The sequence below is a fragment of the Corythoichthys intestinalis genome, chromosome 15, assembly GCF_030265065.1.
Source record: "Corythoichthys intestinalis isolate RoL2023-P3 chromosome 15, ASM3026506v1, whole genome shotgun sequence".
NCBI lineage: Eukaryota > Metazoa > Chordata > Actinopteri > Syngnathiformes > Syngnathidae > Corythoichthys > Corythoichthys intestinalis.
Window position 1 is genome coordinate 42,469,070 of NC_080409.1, and position 24,213 is coordinate 42,493,282.

Below are 24,213 nucleotides of genomic sequence, written 5' to 3' on the forward strand. Positions count from 1 at the left end.
GTATATTTTATGTTGTATAACCTTAGTTCCTATGTGAATATTAGTTCCTACTTGTTTTGTTGTGGTCGGAGCGTTTTGTATTGAACACGGGGCCGTATTGGTTATTATTATAGCAGAGAAGACAGCAGTAAATCAACAAAGACAAGTCAACTGTGCCCCGATCTAACACTCAAGAGATCTGGTGGACTCAAAAAGTGGGTTACGACTGCATATTAGTTTGAAAATCGACCGGATCGACCGTATTTTTACACGAGTGACTTCCGGTCTGCCCGATCCTGGCAACCGGTAGTAGTATTGATGCAGGAGGATCGCGTCTCGCGTCAAATAATAAACTCCGCCGTTCTTTTCACGTGTGTCGTGTTGAGCCACTTCTGGGACGCGTCTAACATGCACCCGCACTGCGACTGGTGTGCATTGGCTAATTGACTTTAACGCCCGCGTTTCACTGCGTTCTCGCGGTGGCCACGTTGTCGCGCCATTGACGTCTCTGGGTTTATACTGTCGTACCGTGTTGGTCCTCATTATAGTAGAGAAGACGGAGTAAATATAATCTACACAAAGAAACTGTAACCCGATCGACTCACAGCCTCGAAAAGTAAGGGTTACGTCAGAAACTCGTTCGGTACGCCTCCGTTCCGAACCGAGCACCACCTACCAAAATGGTTCAATACAAATACATGTACCGTTACACCCTTACTAAAAGTGACCCACCCAACTATTTTTTTTTTTTTATTGGCCGTATTTTTATATGGTTTCTACATTTTACTTAATTACTGCAATGTCGTTACATCAAAAATGTGAGCTATATTTGCTGATCCACTGTCCCGTTATATAATGAAAACTAAGACAGCAGTAAAACCCAACATGCACTCTCACACAAAAGCTGATGTCAGTTCACAGTTCATAACCCGTACTTAGACTCGCCGACATCCCGTGCCACCGCAACAGGCCCGGTTTGCTGGTTTAAAGCCACAAATTCATTTTGTAAGCAATGTTACAATGTACAATCCCATCTCATAGTATCAATACACTGTGCTGTGGGGCTTCAAAGATCTTGGAAAAAGCTTTCAAATATTTAAAATCGAACATCCAATCCCGAGTGTCTCATTACATAGCACTTTGGACCCGCTGGGCTGTTTATCGTGTGTGATTTGTATGTTTATGTCCACATCACAGCAATACGTGGACGTATCGGGCACACATCCTGTGACCTCACATGCACACACACAATATCATAGACGCATGCACACACTTAACACTCAGCTGGACACATCAGGTTTGGAGGCGCCCGGTCAGCCTGACGCTGCCCTCACAAGGCCAGATAGGGTTACAGTACAAACTGCTGTTGATTAGGTCCACAGCTTCAGCGGGGGAGCATCCTAAATTGAAAACATGTTCACCGCCAGGGCTAAGGGCAGGATTAGGACCAGGGCAGGGAGGCCGTGGAGGTGCGTTCATCCCAAAATGGTTGTCCCAATGCCTTCCTTTTGAATGCCTCTCCCCAGAGACGGGAGGCAATTATCAGCAAGAGCTGCTGGGGGTTCACAATAACAGGTTAAAGGAGCATGTATCCCCATGGCTCTGAGCTCCTCTCTGTCTGCACTTCCTATCCCCACCATGGGAGCTTCTGATCTCCATGTCGAGGCTTAGGGACATGCAACGTGTTCATGCCATGGGGATTCTGTAAACAGCTCTTCAAATTAGCACTACGACCGCTATTCAGTTTCATTGAAATTCAAATATACATAATTGTAAATAGGAGTGGGAACGTCTTGGTACCTCACGATACGATACGGTTTGCGATACCAAGCTCACGATAACGATGATCTGACGATATGGCGATACAACGATTATCCATACATTGGTCAGGAAATCATTCTAGGATATTCTACAAACAACTAATAAACAGAAAAACAAGCTTCTGCTGTGAATTGGAATGAGTTTATCACTAGTAGAAGTCCAATCCATTTGAATGGGGAGGGTGGCAGCAAATGAACGAATGTTCATTCGCTGCCATCCCTCCCACTTCAGACGGATTGAACGTCTATGGCTGTCAGTGGCAGCCAATGCCAGGCAATTAGGTAATTTTGGGCCATTTAAGGTCTCACTGGAACAGCACCAAACAAAAGTTCCAGCATCATCACCTTGTCCAATGCTGATGCTGGAACTTTTGTTCACTCACTTCCTGTTCTGTAACTCAAAATAAGCAGGAAGTGACCATAAAATACCCCAAAATCAACAGGCAGTAACTGAAAATCAACAGGTAAATGACCTTAAATGGCAATCATCTTTGTAAATTTCACTGGAACGGCTCCAAACAAAAGTTCCAGCATCATCACCATGTCCAATGCTGATGCAATTTCACTGGAACGGCTCCAAACAAAAGTTCCAGCATCATCACCTTGTCCAATGCTGATGCTGGAACTTTTGTTTGGTGCCGTTCCAGTGAAATTTACAAAGATGATTGCCATTTAAGGTCATTTACCTGTTGATTTTCAGTTACTTCCTGTTGATTTTTGGGTATTTTATGGGTCACTTCCTGTTTATTTTGCGTTACAGAACAGGAAGTGACCTGGGAATCACCCAAATGAATAGGCAGTGACTCAAACTCAGCAGGAAATGACCTGTAAATGCCCTGAAAATCGGACAGAATGACTGAACGCTCTGGTTTTGAATGAACGAACGTTCCCAGTCTAAATGGATTGGGCGTCAAGCACCGTTAATGCAGCCCTAGAGTTAATTGAGACACTATTATGGTGGAAGATTTTGGTAGCAACTTGTTGGTTCATTTTTATTTATTTAATTTTTTAGACATTGACACCTTTTTAAAACGATATTTCAATTCTTGGCAGGAGCATATCGATAACCTTTTGGGATACAAAGTATCACGATATATCACCATTTCGATATATTGTCACACCCCTAATTGTAAATATATCCAAGTAGGTCTATACAGGGGTTGGACAAAATAATGGAAACACCTTTAAAAATCAACAAAAACTAATTTAGTATGGTGTAGGTCCGCCTATTGCGGCAATTACAGCCTCAATTCTCCGAGGTATTGATTCACACAACTTGTGAAGTGTTTCCAAAGGATTTTTAAAGCCATTTCTTCAGTTAGAATACCCTCTAACTCTTTTAAAGATGATGACAGTGGAAATGGACAATCTCTAAAACTGTCCATAAATGCTCAATAATGTTGAGGTCTGGGGATTGTCCCTGCGATACGAGATGCTGAACTTCATTAGAATGTTCCTCTTGCCATTCTTTAACAATTATGTTCAATGATTATGATCCCAAAATGTTAGGTGTTTCCAATATTTTGTCCAACCCCTGTATATGTTTTTACAGAACATCTTAGATCACAGAAGTGCATGTTCAACCTGCACATCGCAGTTGTGATTACTCTCTCATCGTTGCATTTTCACACTTGTGTAAGATCGCTTATATCGCATTTAATCTCATCTGCATTAGGTGTTAATGAATTCTCACTCAGGAAGTCATAAATTTAGGGATCAAGCCATTTTCATGATCTAGGTGATGATTAGCCAGGATGCTGTGTTGGTGCAAGAGAAGAGATCACGACGAAGAGAGGAGGTCCAGTTTGCATTATTAGTCTGTTGACATTTAAATGAAGCACATGACACATACAAGATATTAAATTTTTAGTACACTTTATTACAATATTTGAATCATACATTACAGTTAGTATTTTGTTTGAAATTGCAATTTAAAAATTGCAGTTGTTGCATTTAGTTTGGGGGGGGGGGGTGATTTGAGAGTTTACTGTAGTTGGAAATGATGCTTTATTACATTCATGGATGGACTTTTTTGCCTGGGGATCAAAGCATACAAATGCAACAATGTTGGTTGGAGATATTTGACCTTGATTTTTGAAATTATTTAGGAAACACTGCCGAGATGTGGCTTCAGTATTCATTTTTGGGCTAAAATGCATTTAAATTTTTGTGAATGAGTATTGTTGAGCTAAAAATAATGTTGTGATGAAAGCCAATGCAACATATATATTTTTTAATGTTATTATTTGTCTTATTAGGATTTTACATTCTGCTAAAAAGATGTTTCCTACTATTTCTTATTGCTAGCATCTACAATTATAACTAGGGTTGTTCCGATCATGTGTTTTTGCTCCCGAGCCGATCCCGATCGTTTTAGTTTGAGTATCTGCTGATCCCGATATTTCCCGATCCGATTGCTTTTTTTTGTTTTTGTTTGTTTTTTGCTCCCGATTCAATTCCAATCATTCCCGATAATGTTTCCCGATCATATACATTTTGGCAATGCATTAAGAAAAAAATGAGTAAAACTCGGACGAATATATACATTCAACATACAGTAAATAAGTACTGTATTTGTTTATTATGAGAATAAATCCTCAAGGTGGCATTTACATTATTAACATTCTTCTGTGAGAGGGATCCACGGATAGAAAGACTTCTAATTCTTAAAGGATAAATGTGACTTTGTATATTGTGACTAAATTTTGCCATCTAGTGTATTTGTTGAGCTTTCAATAAAGGATACTGTAGCCATTTAACTGTTCTGCCCAAATGCATGATGGGAAGTGCAACCATGACTGTGCGTAGTGGCACCAATTGATATATCTTCTCTGCGTTGGGAAATAACATAGGGTGTAAAGAAAAAGACTAACTACTGCCTTTCTTCCCCACATCGCTTTCCCACGATATTTCTAATTGTCGAGAGAGGGATTTTAAGGCTTTAGCCAATTAAAAAAAGGCTCCAAGACTGCCAAAATTCACTCTACTCATTTTACGCTGCCTTTTAGCTCTATATATAGGTAAATCGGCGCCATTATAGATTGAACGCGACAATGCGTGAGTGGGTCGTGCAGCGCATGCGTTAATTGCGTTAAGTATTTTAACGTGATTAATTTTTTAAAAATTAATTACTGCCGTTAAGATAAATACGATAAATTTGATAGCCCTACTTTAAGCCAAAACTAAAGACTCTGGATGAGTGTAAGACATTTTGTCTGTAACGTTAAATACAATTAGAAAACGATTTAATTAAAAAAAATATATATATATATTAAAAAAAAGGCATGTCCGATATTTTTTTGCCGATTCTGATTCTTTGAAAATGATGTGACCGTGCCGATCAATCGGGACATCTCTAATTATAATTATTTGCTAGACCATAATTTTCAGAACAAATCAGACCAATTTTCTAACTATGAATAAAACATCCTAAATAATGTTGCCTCTTTACAACAATAACACCAATTTACTGAATAATTGTTATCAAATTTGGGAGAAGACTATTTTTGGCTGCATGTATTGTCAATGTAGTACAGTTCCAAAAGACTCAAACCAAAAATCCCCAAATAAGTCTATCTATTTTAGGACTGCTATTTGCTTATTCACGCACAAATGTGTGAAGAAGGCTATCAGTGAACTGATTGGTAAAGGGTCAGTCAAAATGTGCGCGTGTGCGTGTGAGTGAGAGATAAGATTTTAAGGTGCGAGAAGGTGTCAGAGGTAATGGCAGCTTTGTCAGGCACACTGGGGGGTCAGCGAAAGTGAGAATTTGCAATTGGGAGATAAAGGAGTGTGTGCACGGAGTGTGCTTGAGCAGCTCTCGGTAGGTTCGTTCAAAAACAAAAAAAAGGTGGGGGTGTGGATTTTTTAATTTTATTTGAACAAGTTCAGTTTGAATTATGTCATTAATGGTCATTATGTAGATTTCTTATAAACTAAACGGCTCAAATCAATTTCCCGTATTTATTTAAATCCGATTCATTTGAAGTTTAATTAACTTATTAATTATTAATATAATCATTAGTCGCAATTCTAATTTGTTTATATATTTTTAAAATTTTAACTTCTTTGTTTTAACCCTATAATGTAAATTATATGATAATTTTAACTCTGTTGGGGTATGCACTGACCCCATTCTTGTTGCTGGAACAACTAGATAAAGTTTGCTAATCTTCTTGTATCTGTCCTGGCACTGATAACTTACGCAGATGATTATACATTAGTGAAGTATACAATTCCCAGCACTCAATCTGACCTCACATCGCACCTCACGCTCTTACCCATCAGCCCAATACACAAACATACCTTTGGGTTTTAAAAAAAAAAAAAAAAAAAAAAAAAAAAAGAACCACATCCACCATTTACCTAAAATTTACATACAACAGTAATAGAAAACATTTAAGTATCGAGGAGAATTACACATGCTAAGTGATATTTTATTCTTTAGAGCCTCTTCGTCCACATTAATTACAGCTTAATGCACATTCACATACAGTATATTGCTGATGTATTTGTTTTTTTCTTTACATATTGTCTCACATAAAAGCAACAAAGTGGTGCTTACGTCTTGCTATGAAAGTGTGTAATGGGGTCAACTCCACCATTGAATTGCTGTTAGTTTTACAAGGAAGGATTTAAAACTAGCTGTACGGAATTATTTATATTTGCTGTGTGCATGAATTACCACAATACGCCTTTAACTATCACTTGAGCGCAGAGACACTTGTACATTATTGTCAGGGTAGCTAGAAATTGTATCTTGCGATAAAAATTCTCTGACAGGGCCTTTAAAGCTCAGAAGCTGGGTGTCTAGCGATATTAATATCAATACATTTTATTTATTGGCCTCTTTGGGCACAAAAGGACAATGTAAAAGCATTGAAATCTGCAAAAACAAGGTCAAATTAACATGTTGATGAAATTCAAAATTTCGACGAAACAAAAAGGCCATCCAGTGAATTCATTCTGGGTCTGTTATATGCCTTAGCCAATACCGGCCCCATTGACTATTCAGAGCCATAATGTGGCCCCAGAGAAAAAAGTTTTCGGACTCATGTTTTAGATGAAAACTGGAATTTATATTTATATTTGACACCTCATTCTTCAAATGTTCTGCTTTTTAATACATTTCTGTTTTTCTGTTTACCTTGCCTGCATCTATGAGAAAATTCCTGTCATCATTTTCCACTTTCTCTACATTCACATTCTCTAACCCTAGTCGATTCTCACTATTATTTCAAGGATTGGACGTGCTTTTCAGCCAGCGAAGAAAAGATTTAAGCCATAATGCTTGGCAGCGCTTGCTTGTGGCCTGATGTATGGATACTGAAAACAAAGACTCCTTTATAGAGAGGACTCAGGTGGAGGCTCAGCCCGCCTGAATTATTGCTGCAGTATTTGTCTGAAATAAGTCTGTATGGTATGCAGGTGATGTATTGTTGGTGTTTTAAAATAGGCCATTATCCCATCTTGATTTTATTGATAATTCATCAAGTTGCATGGTGTGTTTTTGTCCGGTGTTAGGTTTTGAAATGTTTCCTCTTTGAATTTGTTACATCTTACTTTTGGCATTTACATCAAAACTAGGGCTGCAGCTATCAATTATTTTAGTAGTCATGGATGGATGGATGGATGGATGGATGGATGGATGGATTAATCTATCAGCTAGTTAGTTCGAATAATCCAGTAATCGATTACATTTTTTTCGAATAAATTTTAGGGGATGTAAAACAAAGGCATGCTAAGATTGCACTTCTAAAATAGCATTAAATATGAATTCAAAATAAAAAATTCTTATACATAAATATATACTGTATTACACATAATAAAAGTTTAGTCAAACTATGCAGAATTGCATTTTCTGTTAAAAATATATATTACAATATAAAATATCTTAGCCTCAAACGGAATAAAAATAAATAAATGAGGATCTAATTACAACGAAAGCATGCAGAGCAAAAGTTTTAAATGCATTAAAAAGCTAACTTTTTTTTTTTCACAATGCTCTAAACAAATTGTTTAAACACAAATTCCCACAAAAAACGGCTAAACATACCTATAAACGAATTTACGAATGCATTTTAAAAAACATCAGTTCAAACAAAAACTTACCTTATCTTGGTCTTAACATGGAGCAGCTGGATTCAGCCATGTCAAATGAGTTGTCATATGCACTGTTGCCACCAGAGGGTAGTGTATTCATCCAAAGCAATTAGGGCTGCAGCTATCGATTATTTTAGTAGTCGATTAATCGATGAACTAGTTAGTTCAAATAATCGAGTCATCGGATAAGGAACAACAGTCTTTTTTATCGGCATCGATCGGGTCCGATCACGTCATTTTCAAAGTATCGGAATCGGCAAAAAAATATCGGACATGCCTTTTTTTTTTTTTTTTAATATATATTTTTTTTTTAATTAAATCGTTTTCTAATTGTATTTAACGTTACAAAATGTCTTACACTCATCCAGAGTCTTTAGTTTTGGCTTAAAGTAGGGCTATCAAATTTATCGCGTTAACGGCGGTAATTAATGTTTTTTAAATTAATCATGTTAAAATATTTAACGCAATTAACACATGCGCTGCATGACCCACTCATGCATTGTCGCGTTCAATCTATAATGGCGCCGTTTTACCTATATATAGAGCTAAAAGGCAGCGTAAAATGAGTAGAGTGAATTTTGGCAGTCCTCTGAGCCTTGTTTTAAATGGCTAAAGCCTTACAATCCCTCTCTCACCAATTAGAAATATTGTGGGAAGCAATGTGGGGAAGAAAGGTGGTAGTTGATCTTTTTCTTAACACCCTATGTTATTTCCCAACGCAGAGAAGATATATCAATTGGTGTCACTACGCACAGTCATGGTTGCACTTCCCATCATGCATTTGGGCAAAACAGTTAAATGGCTACAGTATCATTTACTGAAAGCTCAACAAATACACTAGATGGCAATATTTAGTCACAGTATACAAAGTCACATTTATCCTTTAAGTCTTTCTATCGGTGGATCCCTCTCACAGAAAGAATGTTAATAATGTAAATGCAATCTTGAGGATTTATTGTCATAATAAACAAATGCAGTACTTATGTACTGTAAGTTGAATGTATATATTCATCCGAGTTTTATTCATGTTTTTCTTAATGTATTGCCAAAATGTATGTGACCGGGAAAAATTATCGGGAATGATTGGAATTGAATCGGGAGCAAAAAAAAGCAATCGGATTGGGAAATATCGGGATCGGCAGATACTCAAACTAAAATGATCGGGATCGGATCGGGAGCAAAAAAACATGATCGGAACAACCCTACTCTAAACAAATTGTTCAAACACATATTCCCACAAAATACGATTAAATATACCTATGAACGAATTTACGAATGCATTGAAAAAAACATATTAGCTCAAACAAAAAACTTACTTTATCTTGGTCTTAACAGGGAGCAGCTGGATTCAGCCATGGTTAAATGAGTTGTCATATTCACTGTTGCCACTAGAGAGCAGTATATTCATCCAAATCAATAAAACTAAATGTAAACACTTTCAAAACAAACCATTACAACGCCACTCTCATTAAACGAATACTCGAAGCAGCAACATTTGATTCGAAGCTTTTTTTCTAGTTGAATTATTCGAGTTTAATTGATTAATCGTTGCAGCACTAATCAAAACACAGTTTTGTTTAAAAAAAAAACAAAAAACAAAAAAAACTAGTTGTTCCTAAGCTTCTGTCAATATACAGTATTTGTATTGGGGTATTGTCTTTTGAGACTGCATGTAGTTTTACGAAAACCTATCGAGGTATACGTGTCAAAAATCTGATATCAGTGTGATATTGCATAACTAATGAGATGCTTGGTGGAAAACATATTCAGTTTCACACTGGAGTTATAATAATTGTATTGTAAAGGGTTTTGTCGCGTGCCTCACTCTCGTTAAACCATATTAGGCTAGTTAACACCAGGTTAAATGTGACCAGCTCATTAACACTGACCTGGAAAACGACTGGCAGGACATAGCTGAACCCTGGACTGTCAAGAAACCTCCCTTTTTGCTTGAATTGCAGTCAATCTCACTAATATATATACAATGGCCTGGTGTTTAAAGGATTGTACTGTATATTGTATGTAATAAGCGTGTTCCCAGTTAAAGCCACCTCGCGTCTAGTTAATAAACCACAACAAGCGTACAAACTAACCAACTCTTTACTGCACAAGACTCTTCGTTTAACGGCTTCTTGTTAAAGTAGTAGGACTTCAGCACTTAGTTTTGCTTAAACAATTTTGTGATAGCATCTATGAGCAAAATCTCTGGAGTGACTTAAACACCACACCCCCATTTTGTGTGTGAGTCAGTATGTATTTATTTCAACAGAACACCAAAATGTAATACTAATAGTACCCATTAATACAATTAGTGAAACTACAGTGCAAAATGGGTGTCTGTAAACAAATAACATTGTATTATTATTATTATTAATATTAGCATTTCGAACTTTTTCAGCATTTAGTTTTATGTTTAATCTTTTTTTATTTTGTGCGTTTTTGAAACGTAAATACCAAATAAATATTAACTTTTTTTCATTCTTAACAATAAGAATGCATTTTTTCATAAAAGAAATGAATGGCATTAAAAAAAAATATCTGAATGATTTGCTTAATCGTGTTTTTATTTATTTACTTATTCATTTATTTATTATAAATATGCAAAATTATATTTTGAATAATAATTGTTTTCGGTGATGGTTTTCTCATTTTCAGTTTCAGCAAAGAATTTTTATTTCAGTGCACCCCTGCTGGGTTTCTCTATACAAGGATGTACCCAAGCAAATGCCTTGTTTTTGTTTTACACAATATTGGCATTGAACACTATTCAGGAAGAATTTACTCTCTTATAATCATTTGTTTCAGATGTACTGTAATTATTTTCTGTATAAAAATTAATTTGGTGTTCAAAAAGTCTTTTTTCAAACTTGAGTCGTGAAAAAGAGGGGGCCGTCTTGTAATCAGGGCCGTCTTATATTCGGGCCAATACGGTATATCTTTTCATGGGACAACACTGACAAAATGACACTTTGACAAAATGAAAAGTAGTCTGTGTGCAGCTTATATAATAGAGTTAATTTATTTTCCCCTCAAAATAACTGAAAATACAGCCATTCATATCTAAACCCCTGGCAACAAAAGTGAGTACACCCCTTTGAACAAACGCACATCCCTAAATGTCCAAATTGAGTACTACTTGTCATTATCACTCCAAAATGTCATGTGACTCGTTACAGGAGTGCTGTCAGCATTGCTGCAGAGATTGAAAAGGTGAGGGGTCAGCGTGTTTGTGCTCAGACCATATGCCGCACTCTACATCAAATTGGTGTGCATGGCTGTCCCCCCAGGAGGAAGCCTCTTCTGCAGATGATACACAAGCAAGCCCGCAAACAGTTTGCTGAAGACATGTCAACAAAGCACATGGATTACTGGAACCATGTCCTATGGTCTGATGAGACTGGCGGGCTTTCTTATGTACTGTCTTCAGAAGAGGCTTATGGTTTGAGCACTAACAGGCTGACCCCCCCCCCCCCCCACACACACACACACACACACACACACACACGTCTTCAATCTCTGCAGCATGCTGACAGCACTCCATAATGAGTCACATTACATTTTAGAGGGAAAATGACAAGCAGTACTCAATTTGGACATTTAGGGATGTGCGTTTGTTCAAAGGGGTGTACTCACTTTTGTTGCCAGGGGTTTAGATATTAATGGCTATATTTTGAGTTATTTTGAGGGGAAAATAAATTAACTCTATTATCCAAGCTGCACACAGACTACTTTTCATTGTGTCAAAGTGTCATTTTGTCTGTGGTGTCCCATGAAAAGATATACTTAAATATCTGTAGAAATGTGAGGGGTGTACTTACTCACTTTTGTGATACACTGTGTGTGTGTATATATATATATATATATATATATATATATATGAAATTTCAAACAAAGTGGTGTCGGTATATTATCGGTAGGGGTGGACGATATCCATTTTTTGAAACCGATAACGATATCGATACCTGCTCCTCAAGGCCGATACCGATACGATAACCAATAATATATATATATAATTTTTCAATGTATATTCACCTGAGTTTTTGAACACCTTTAGGTCAGAAATACTCGTGGTTGATTCAGCATAGATTTGCCTTTGACCGAACCAGAATTTTCATGATTACATGAACATTATTATAATGAACAAAACAACGACAAGAACAGTTTTGACTTCAAATAAAGTGGCCATATTAATTTTTTCAAATAAATATAATTTGAGTCAATCACAATCAGTCAGTCAATATCATTGACGAGGTGTTCCCCTGAACAATGAGCACTGATCTGAAACAAACATAAACCAAACAGGTTTTGTGCTTTGTCAGCAGACAAAACTTGGAGACGTGAGGAGAGGAGAGGAGACTTTTGTCGTGTTGGTCTATGAAACAACTTTCTTAATCTGGCAGTTATAGAACAGCAAGCCTATCAATAACCAAAACATAACACTGTAAAATGCAAACATTTGCTAATTGCCATAGTAAGTTTTATAACTCCGTGAAGGAAAAATATGTCCTCTAGAACGGTAACAAAACTTTGCATACTGGCAAAAAAGGAGTGGAAACAAACGCACACATCCCAATCCGACACCTTGCCAAAAATATTATTAATAGGCCCCGATAACATATATTGTTATCGGATTTATTGGGATGACGTCATAATTCCTATTATCGGACCGATAATTATCGTGCACCTCTAGTTATCGGTATTGGCCGACACTGCACAGCCAGGTATCGGGGCAAAAAAATGGTATCGGTGCAACACTAGTAGGTACCAATCAAAAAGTACACTCATCGCTAATTGGACAAATGTACCGTCAAGGGTAGGTACTGATAAACTAGGAACTTATTCTGCATCTGGTGTGGTTTTTGAAAATAAGCATTACCAAAGACGCGAACGTGGCTTCCGCTACAAAATATATAAAATGGGCCAGCGCCGCCATGGTTTGTCAGCGCGACTTTCCTGTTGGTGCGTTCGATGTGCCAACGCGACACTCCCATTGGTTGGATTCTTAGGCACAAAGACTCGTGCGTTAACTGACACCACGATTGTAAATAGCAAGGATTAACAGCTTGAATATGCTTGGATTAAACGCAATACTCAAGCTCACGTCACACAAACTTTATTCACATCGCACTCACACATGTCACGCAATGAACAACTATTTACAACCAATTTGCCGATTTGTCGTATTTTTTTTTTAATTTCTCGTTGTGTTTTCTGAATTGTTTTTTTTTATGTTTTGTGATTTGCTGTTGTGTTTTTTAATTTGTTATGTGATTTGGCGTTTTGTTTTTTGTTTTTTTGTTATGTTATTTGCCGTTGTGTTTTCTTATTAGTCGCTGTGTTTTTTTGTTATGTTATTTACCGTTGTGTTTTTGTGTTTTATACTTCAAGGCCACCATACTCTAGGGCCCAAACTTACAAATTTATAGTTTGTAATGAGTTGTACGTCATTGGCAGACACATGCAAGTTGGTAATTTATTACTGTAGAAATCATGAGACAAAATGTTTCCCCACATTTATTCGACCTTATAAAATAAACTTTAAAAAGAAAATTAAGCAAGGCTTGGAACTTATTAAAATACCTTTCAACATTCTTTTAAGACTCGACCAAATAAAAACTGACCTCTTTTGGGGCTAGACAATAAGGTTTACTTCATGTTTTTCTGAGTTACAATCTCATAGTGCTGACTTCAATCTCGACCATGGCCCCTTGACCACTTCGTTCCCGACTCAGTGTTGTTATTTCAATCCCCAGTGTCTGCTTCTTACCTCAGCTTCCCAGTAGGATTCATTCTGAGCACAATTCAAAGTCCATTTATTTTCTTTTGGTGTATGGAAAGGCCTTGGTGACACGGCTCCCCTGGTGTTGATAATTTTGCGTGTTTCAATTTGTGCTCGCCCTCCCCTTGACAGGCGAGGAACGTGATGTATCGTCCTCCACCGTCTTATCTGTTGATGTACAGTTTTAACCTTTCCCTTCGCTCGCTGCAGCTCCTTTTCCTCGGTGTGTTGCGTAGACGTCCACATGCCCCTCTCCCGCCCCGCTCTCACCATAAGCCTTAGGTACAGCACAGCAGCTGAATAAAAAGAGGAGCATAACCCCTGTTCAAAAGTCATCTAATGTAAATGTTTACATTTAGTTTCCATAACATTTCCATATTAAGACTTGGCAGGCGTGTTGCTGTCCTCCATAGAAACGGTGAGACTTTAGGGAGAGGGGGGGTTACTCGGTCTGCAGTGTTGTGAGGCTGAGGTATGTGCGTGACATTGCGGTGAACCCACAGTGTGCATCTGTGGGCTTTCTCCGAGCCTGCTCGCCCATAGATACAGCACCGTAAATCACACACAGTAAAAGTTAGAATACAAGGATGGGGTGCGGGACAGGAACATGCACTGCTGTTTGGGCCTCGACGGGAAATAGGAGTGGGGTGTATACACTCTGATATATTTTTAATGTGTCTGTAAGTCGAATACTGCCTCAAGGCCTTGTCTATACGTCACCAGACTGTATACAGATATACAAGCCGTCACATGTGCTTGAACAGTAGGGATTTTTTTAATATACGCTATTAAAATATGCTGTTGAAGTTGTAAGGTCAACCATGTAGGTGTCTTCTAGGTGCTGATAAATCATAATCATACAAAAGATTCCCTAAGTTGGTATTAAAACCACACCATAGGGAAGGGTTTTGGAGGTTGTATTTCAATTTGAATTTGGCCCAGAATGAAGTTTTTATGCACTTTACCTCAGAGTTGAACTTCTGCACCGGCATGTGGCCCTTTTTTGCCCGCTTCCTGTCCAGGTCCTCGGGGAACCCGCATTGGTGTTAACTGTCGACAATGTCTGGGACGGCTGCACTGTCAGCGCCCTGAATCCTGCTTTTTTTTTTGCATGGAGATGGTGAAGGAAGGTGCTCTCGGTTCAGAGTTCAACTGTGACATGTCTTCATGCGTTGCAGCCGGCGTTCAAAGAAAACGTATGATCTCCACGAGGCAGAGAGAGGCCACCGGTGACTCTGGAGTGCAATAAAGAGCTTGAAAGATGATTTAGTGTCCTTTTTACGGTAGCCCTAGACATTCCCACTGAAGAGCTTCACCAGTTTGACTGCTTCTGCACCTTTTCTGACCCTCAGGAATAGCGACGGAGCCGTAGAATTGCAGCAAAGACGAGAGGCAGACAGTGGAATATCAAAGATAGAAGCCATTCATGTTTAAATAGTCTGAATCTGATTTCTTAGCTGCTTGGAAACTCATTACACTCACCTCTTGGGACCGGCACAGCTCACCAAGTGATTTTTTTTGAGAGGGGGGGCTTTCAAAGCAAAATGAAACAGCTGGATTCTGTTGGACTGGCTAACATTAACCGCCACATGCAACATTTAAGTCTGAGGCTTTGCGCTGAACTTTGTGTGCTCTGCGATATACCAAAGGCTTCCGATGACAGGTTCCGGAGGCCTTGCTGGTGCTTTGTTATTTCGCATATTATTGTTATTTCCCTGCCATTGTAATGTGATGAAGTGTGTATCACCCTGTTACAAGATGTTTATCTTACTGGACAGCAGGATTTTGTTTGTGTTTTCTGGAAGGAGATCAAAGACTCTGTAACTCTTACAGATCGGCCTCGCTAATCATGTATCTTTCTCTTAGGACTTAATTTTGTTTTTGTTTTTATCATACTTTATAAAGCTGTCATGACACAGCTTTTTTGTGTCATTGCTATTAAAGTGCCTGTGACACGAAAAAGCATGTTTATTTCAGAATACACGAGGTATTTTATGCTCCTGAATGAAATGAACCGCTTGTATGGTTGGGAAGCGCCGCTATATATATATATATATATTAGGGCTGTCAAACGATTAAAATTTTTAATCGAGTTAATTACAGCTTAAAAATTAATTAATCGTAATTAATCACAATTATTCGCAATTCAAACCATCTCTAAAATATGCCATATTTTTCTGTAAATTATTGTTGGAATGGAAAGACACGACGGATATATACATACAACATACTGTACATAAGTACTGTATTTGTTTATCGTAACAATAAATCCACAAATGGCATTAACATTCTTTCTGTTAAAGTGATCCACGGATAGAAAGACTTGTAGTTCTTAAACGATAAATGTTATAGTTACAAGTTATAGAAACTTTATATTAAAACCCCTCTTCATGTTTTCGTTTTAATAAAATTTGTAAAATGTTCAATCAAAAGTAGAGTTAATATGATAATAAGAAGAATAAAAATAACAATAATAAAAATAGAGTGACCAAAGTCTAAGTTTTACGTGTATTTTGCATAGCTATTTTGATATGGAATGCCAGTTCATTTTGCATTGTTGTTTAACTGTGTGTCAGAATAGGGCCTCATTACTATAGACTGAAGTGCTTTTCTTTATGTGAACATTTTTTTTTTTTTTTGGAGAGATAGGAATATTATTTTTGTTGTGCTTTCACTAAACGATACTTACCATGGGGAGAACAAGTATTTGATACACTGCCAATGGGTCTTCCCATTGGCAGTGTATCAAATACTTGTTCTCCCCACTGTATGTTTGTTGTGAAGGACTTGCCAATAAACGGCGCGGTCCAAAGAACGCATGTGTCCACTCGTCTTTATAAGATATATATCTGCACATATATTACCCAAAATACAACAAGAGACACATAATTGCCACTGAAAGAAAGAAAACTTACCGAAATATGTGTGGAGCACAAATAGCAATTTGCATTGCATTGTGAATACAGCATAAACGTCTCACAACTACTAATTCTCCCACGTTGAGAAGAAAAAACATGAGTATGGAACGGCGCTGCCCCCAAGCGGCCGGTGGCATTCTCTTCACTCTTAATGTCCATAAACGGCCTCATTGTAATCTGTTTGAGGCAATATGCGAGATGGTCGTTCACCCAAGCGCCAGCAGAGGGCGGCAAAACTCCATAACAACAAGGGAGCGTTTCACTGTACTGTCATTTAAATCTGTCTGAGCGGGACATCTGCATTAATTGCGTCAAATATTTTAACGTGATCAAATAAAAAAATTAACGCCCGTTAACGTGATAATTTTGACAGCCCCAATATATATACATATATTTTTTAATCCCACGCCATGAAAATGAGTGACTTCCGGCAACAGTCTCAAGTTGAGAAGGAGGGCGCTGTGACGTGTACGGAGGAAGGTGTCTTCTTCACTATACAGACGTACTGTTGTATGAGAAGAACTAAGGATTCATCTGATTTTGCAGATTAATATGTTTATTTTTCGCATCACACCAGCCAAACGGCTGCAGAATAATCTTGCTGTACGAGGGAAAGACGTGTGCGGCTTTTCGGGGTTTCAAAAGGTTCCCATTCACTCGGCGAAGACAGTCGACAACCCCATCGTCATGTGAAATGATCCGGGCTAGTTATGTGTGATTTTCCACTTCGAAGACTTTAAAACATCACACCGTTCGGGTTAGCATGTCGGCTAGCTGTCACGCCTCTTGGTTTGTTTACATTCTCCGAGCCGCGGAAGGGAAATGCCATATGTCCGATTTAGGTGTCATAAAATATCGTTCGGGAGGTGCAACAGTAAAGGTGAAGTCGACAGTTTTGACCATTATGGAGTAATTTTGCCTTCTCGTCCTGAATAAATGCATTTTTATTATTTCATATTCCATTTAGCACAAGACTGTTATTTGTCATGACCATGCCATTTATTTAGCTATTGGGGAAAATACTTGGATAAAAGAATATCTTGTAAAAATATTAGAGTAGAGAGACTGAAACAATGACATTTTGCGGCTCTCGTCGCGTTTTCCTCGTTCTGAACAATTCCCCCTCAATGGGCTGCATACTAAATCAGATGAAATCATGACTCCGCTGACATCATCCACCTGTTGGAGACGCTAGAGCCCTATAAAGATAGGCTTGGCTAACCGGCAGAATAAAAGACTAATTTCTCGTCATCTGCGCTTTGCTAAATTGTTGTGTATATAGTCAAATCGTCTCAAAATATGATTTTAATTCACATAATAATCCTATCTAAGACTTTTTTTCTCCTGTTGTATGCACTTTAAGGCTCAATTCAAATCTTATTTGTCTTTGTTTGGTATTTCAGATTCGGCCCTGGTCTTGTCATCTATTGGTACGGTTTCATCGGTGAGCTGGACTGCCAGAGAGACCGAGGTATTCTTCTCAAAGACTGCTTCCCTACGGACATCGTTGCCCTCGGACAAACTGGTCAGAAGGACTGAAGAGCAATTGGTGGATAAAGAGCAACAAAAAAAAAAAAATGTTCTGATGGTGACGTTAGAAGGAGTGAGAGCAGAGGATGACGGAGCAGGAAGGGTAGGAACAGTAACACCGGGGCAGACAACGATATCCGGAAGTAATTTAGTTTTCCTGCTTGGAGACAAAAATTCTGCTGCCCTGAACTCCAGCTGACCTTCACTCTCCGTCTGCCACTACCTTCCTGGCTCTTTGGCTTTTGTTGCAGCGTACAAATCTGAAACAAAAATGCCATCTTGAAGAGGTTCCTGGTCAACTTGTGGCCCCCGGTTGGCCTCTCTCAAAGGACGGCATGATGTGATGGAGGACCAGTGGTTGGACACAAGGCACTTGCTTATCACACCCAGAGTCCTGGCCTTTGTCAGACCTTCCTCTTCCGTTTCGTAAGCAGATAAGAGAGGTGCGGTTCTGGGGGGCCTGGCTGGAGGTCTGGCTCTCACCTGCGTCACTCGGTGCCCTTTCAGTCACGCTCCAAGCAGGAGAACAGAATGGTGGCTGATTAAGGCTATGGCCTTGCTGTGACCCATTTCCATCATTGCTACATGTTATCAATTTCCTCTCAAGATTTGTGTGAATTCATCTTATAGACTGTTTGTATGCATGATTCATTAAATGGACATGCTTTGGTCCTCCACAGTTGCAGTGTGGAGTTTTAGCTTTGTTAAAATCTCATTAAATTTTTTAATTCCTTTCTGGTTTGGCACGACTGGCGTTGTCATAACTAAATGTAAGGTAATGAAAAACATCTCCGCATTTAAACCGATGTATTTTATAATTGACAGTGACTCTAAATTCCACAAATTGTCTTTAAAAATGACAACTTGTTCAGTTTTTTTGTTAAAGGGCACAGCAAGCCAGAAAAGGTAGAAAATGTCCCTGCTGACTGTTTGTCAATAATTTTTGCTTTGTAATTTTAAACAAATGTGAACTGCAACATTAAATGTTATTTATCAATAAATACTATGATCTTTGAAGGTCTCAGAACACTAATACAGTTGAGTGTGTGTTTACAGATACAGGTAGTCCCCAATTTACGAACGAATTCCGTTCCTGTGCTGGCGTTGTAACCCGGATTTCCGCGTAAGTCGGAATAAACCCTTGAAATACCTCAAAAAAACGTCTAAATTAAAAAAAAAAAAAAAATCCAAAAACATGCATTATACGTCATTGCACTGTCCTCGTCAAGACGTTGGAGCTAAGTCCTAGCCAGACAGTGAGCTAATCTCCGAAATGACTGTCAGACGTCCTTGTGGTTTCCTGACTTTATTCAGCTGCTCACTTGCAGAATTAAACTAAAATAAAATGAAATTAAACTAGTCTCATCTTCAATAACAGCAATTAAAATTTGCGTTTACAAGTAGCTGCTGATACAGCGATAACAACCGATTAGCATGTATCAGTTAGCGTCCGCACGTCATCAAAAACAATCACATAAACTCGTCTCAAGTATTCGACCACAATTTAAAACGCACAAAAAACAGTACAAAAGGGCTTATACACACACCGTCGCCTCTGAATGCTTCACAAGCAACAAATATGCGCGCAGGCTGTCTCCTCCATCACTCGTCTGCTCTGCTTCTCTGTGTGTGGGGCGGGCGGGCGCGTCTGTACATGCACTCGCTTCCTGCGTCAAAATAAAAGCATGCATCACAAAACAAAAGTCAACATTTAAAAAACTAAAAATTACGAGACGCAGGCGTCGTAAAGTCGAAAATGCGTAAGTCTGATCCGTCGAAACCCGAGGACTACCTGTGCAAAGATTACACCAGAGGTTAATGGGAAGATGTTTGACGGTTTGGCAGCTCATATTTATGGCCCCAAATTCTTTTATGAGTATATACTAATGGCAGAAACACAAGTTGAGCCCTGTAAAAACAGAAAATGATCACCATAAAGTTGACTGATGCCCTTAGACGCAAATATGCATTGCCTGTAGCACAGTTGGTGTCTTCCGATTTTTGGAAATATCCTTTAAGCATGATTGTTTGACAATGCTGCCATACAGTTGACACTTTTATTTTGAGGGGGGGGGTCCTCCCCTCACTTCATGATAACATTGGCAAGTGAGCATTGCAAGCACAAAGCGAAAATGTAAAAACGTAACAGAAATGTTTTTTTTCCCACTACAAAGTGCCATTGACGACACCTTGTGCAAAACTGTTTTCACAAAAACAGTCAAAGCATGGAGTAGAATACAAATGGAGTCCAAATGGCATTCTTCACCCGATAAGGTCAAGAGGTCATTTTATTGATGGAAATAGTTTTAAATTGATTTTACACTCTTTTTTTTGGGGGGGGGGGGACTGATAAAAAAAATACCTGGCATTTTAACATGGGACTGTAAACTTTCTACAGCCACTGTAAGCCTCCAATTTCCAGAATAATTTTAGTGGGTTATAGGCAGGGTTGTTAATCTTACTTTAAATGGGTAATTAGTTATATTTACAAATTACTTCTCCCAAAAAGTAATTGAGTTAGTAGCTCAGTAAGAGTAATTACCGTAATTTCGCGAATATACACTTTTTTTTCCCCAAAATCAACTTGTAAAATCATGGTGCGCATTACAAACGGATACATGGATGGAGACCGATATATATATGTGTGTGTGTGTGTATATATATATATATACATGTGTATATATGTATATATATATATGTATGTATATATATACTGTATATGTATATATATATATATATATATACATGTGTGTATATATATGTGTATATATGTATATAAACCGATTTTTTTATTGACACGGCCACGTTGTGTTGAAGAAACGTATGCAGCGTTCCGTTGCCGACCATTACGGTACGTGACGTCACCATTTTGTTTCGGCAATACATCACTCTGATCGGCCGAATGATTTCGTCTGTGTTAAATTCTGCTTTTTTCACTCTTCATAAAGCCCAGAATTTAGTTTCTTGAACTCATTTGAGTCAATGTTTATTGCAGCTCCGCAACTCGGACCATAACAAACGTAACAGCACAGACTTCCTGTGTCCGTCAACTATATCTGTCCCTCGGGAAACTCAAAACCAAATAACAATAGTTCCTATTGTTACTGTCGTGCCGACAGTGATGAGCTCTCACGGATTTCCGACTTACGTTCTCACTTTCATTTTACCGTATCAATCCATGGAAGAAACATTTATTCATCATGATGAAACGAGGAAGTTATACAGCAGCCTTTAAAAGAAAAGTCACATCTGTTTTGTTTTCTCCTAGATTCTGGTAAGTTGGAGAAGTTGTCAAATCATATTATTACCGTAAATATTGTCAGTTTATGGTAATGTTTTGAACTACCAATGTGCTATTCTTGTGCTGTGTTTCACCAGTCAGTAAAATGACATTTCTGTATCTGTACACGAGCTCTGTTTTCTTGTATTCTTCTATTTATTGGCGCTAAAATTAGGGTGCGCGTTATAAACGGGTACAATAATTTTCCCTAGATTTTACAAGAAAATTTGGAGTGCGCATTATACACGGGTGGGCCTTATATTCGGGAAATTATGGTAGTTACTCAGCAAAGTAACTGACGTTACTTTTCATGCTCTACACGTTATTGCATGATGCATTTTATAACGTTTTTCACATCAAATATGTTTAAATTAACTGATTGAATTGAACTGTCTTTTTCATTCCCAAAAAACAGGTCACCCTTTTTACATTTTTTTAAGAGTGTTATGGTATACAAACTTTAACTTTCAAATGCTGTGAGAAAAAAACTTTTTTCCCTATTGTACTGAACCGTGACTTGTGTGTACCGTCACACCAAAATCAAGGGTGTAGGTTTGGGCTCAACATTGGTAGGGACGATATAACTGCATAACATGCAAGTACACTTTTTGCTGGGGACGGGACATTAATAAGACCAAACAGATTGGGTAAACGGGGGTCAGGGCTACATTTCTCACGAATATGAACCTAATTAAATGATAGGCTAACTAGAGGTGTGCAAAATTTCCGATTCTTAGATTATTCGCGATTCGGCCGTGGAAGATTCGAGAACGATTCACAAACATCCAAATTCCGATTACTGAAATATACCAGATAAAGCAGAACTAAAACACAGTCAGCGCGGTCTTCGGGACGCAATGAGGAACGGAGCGAGAATAGCTAAACATCATGCTTGTCATTACCCGGCCCTTCGGTTAATGCCAATGCTCAACTCACGGCTCTAGCTCAACTCATGCCGCGAGATAAAAAAAAAACAACAACATACCTGGCTGCTGCCGAAAGCTGCTACAAAGTACGTCCACAATACATAATGTTAAGGTAGATGTCATATTTATATAGGCTTGGATGTAGAATAGACTCGGTGGCGATAGCAGCACATGTAGAGAAAGCTAGATGTGGGCGTTAGTAAACGGCTTAAAGCAGTAGACTTCCCTGCAAGGCTGTTGTAGCGAACCTTCCAAGCGAACCTAATTAACTTTTTATCTAAAATACTCCTAAATCGGTAAAATTTTGACTTGAATCTATCTTTAAAATAGTTTTAAAACTTTCACGTCAAAGTAGACAAAAGGGAAATTATGGAATAACGGGAGCAATTTTAACAACTTTAACGGTTGATTCACAACATTAAATTAATTAAATGTAGTTTAAAGCTGCTGATACAGAATGGGGATTTGAGTATATTATTTATTGGTTTTAACTGTTAACTTGATACTGAAATAGTCGTTTATTTAAGCCTGCGAGTTTTTTTTTTCTTTTTTTTTTTTACAGTTTTTGTAACTAATGTACAAAAAAATTAGCAGCTAATAGCGGGGGGGGGGGGGGGGGGGGGGGGTCATCAATAATCGATTTGTAATCGAATCGTAGCCTCTGAATCTTATTCGAATCGTTAGGTGCCCAGAAATTCCCACCTCTAAGGCTAACTGATAATTGCAAAAAAAAATCTGTATTGAGTTATAACAGTGCTTCTCAATTCTTTTCTGTTGCGCCCCTCATAGGAAGACACTATGCGCTCATGCGCTGGTCCTCATGGGAAACACAGTTTTCAAAAAACTAGCGCTTTTGTCCACCAGAGTCGCTAAAATCGGCCAAAACTGAAAAGTTACCAAGTGTTGCTTTAAGACCACATGAACAAAAGAAAAATGAAAATTGGTTAGAGGGGGGGTAAGCCTCGGTTCACTACATTCTTCACAGTTTAATTAACCTTAACAGCAGAAAATACATACAAAAGTGGAGGACACCTCTCTAAGCAGCTTCCTACTTGAGTTTTGCAGGTTAGCAAATTCACACAGTTTAATGTTATGCAAACTCTAATGCAGGTTGTAGCAAAATTAGTGGTGTGTTCCCCACCTCCATAACATTGACATGTTTTTACATTACTTACAGTGGCTGCTGCTGGCTGAAAAAAAAAAAAAACTAATAATATCCCTCCTCTTTGAAGGGGGCGGATGAGGCGGCATGTTGGCGACATGTTGTATTTTCGGTCAGGTCAGTGCATGTGTGTGGGGTGGGTCATCAGCCAATCAAACGTAAGTTTGAGGGGGGAAAAATGGACTAGCACGTTCAAGTGAAAAAGGGGTAAATGTAAATCTGAACATAATGAAAATAATTCACTTGATAATGGTAGGGTCAACTGTTTCCTTACAATATATGGGAAAGCAATCTAAATTACCTATATAACTGAACTCATTATAAAATGCAAATAAGGTTGCTTAAAAGTTGGTGGGGACAAGTTGAGCATCCTGCAAAGTTGGTAGTGTTATGTCCCTACCGTCCCTATTCAAACCTACGCCCTTGCCCCTAATATATATAGATATATTTTTCAATAGACCCCACTCACATGACGTCACAACCACGCCTCCGCGCCATGTTGTCCGTCAGCTCGTGGTGTTTACGCATTACCGCTACGTAAATTCCTCCTATTATGGCGTGTTTTTCTGCTCGTTAACATTAATAATCAAAATGGTGAAGGCGTGTGTGGCGGTTGGTTGCAGTAACAGAGAAGATAGACGGAGAGACTTGAAGTTCTACCGTATTCCGAGAGACCCGGAGAGGAGAGCGAGATGGACTGCTGCAATTCGACGAGAA

The 24,213-nt window shown here is 38.4% G+C and overlaps 1 protein-coding gene across 3 annotated transcripts in view; it reads left to right on the top strand.

Annotated features, from left to right (window-relative positions):
• cdin1 (CDAN1 interacting nuclease 1) overlaps nt 1-19,592 on the top strand; it is a 152,707-nt gene extending 133,115 nt beyond the window's left edge. Inside the window, exon 13 of one of the 3 annotated variants that reach the window (XR_009067176.1) lies at nt 18,002-18,131. Coding sequence is in view for 2 of the 3 variants with exons in the window: in XM_057859795.1 (XP_057715778.1) it covers nt 18,002-18,137 (136 nt within the window). In the remaining variant the exon portion in view is untranslated. Of the gene's footprint in view, nt 1-18,001 lie in introns of all 3 variants that reach the window. The other 2 variants (XM_057859795.1, XM_057859794.1) reach the window with 2 other exon arrangements.
• The last annotated feature ends 4,621 nt before the right edge of the window (nt 19,593-24,213 follow it).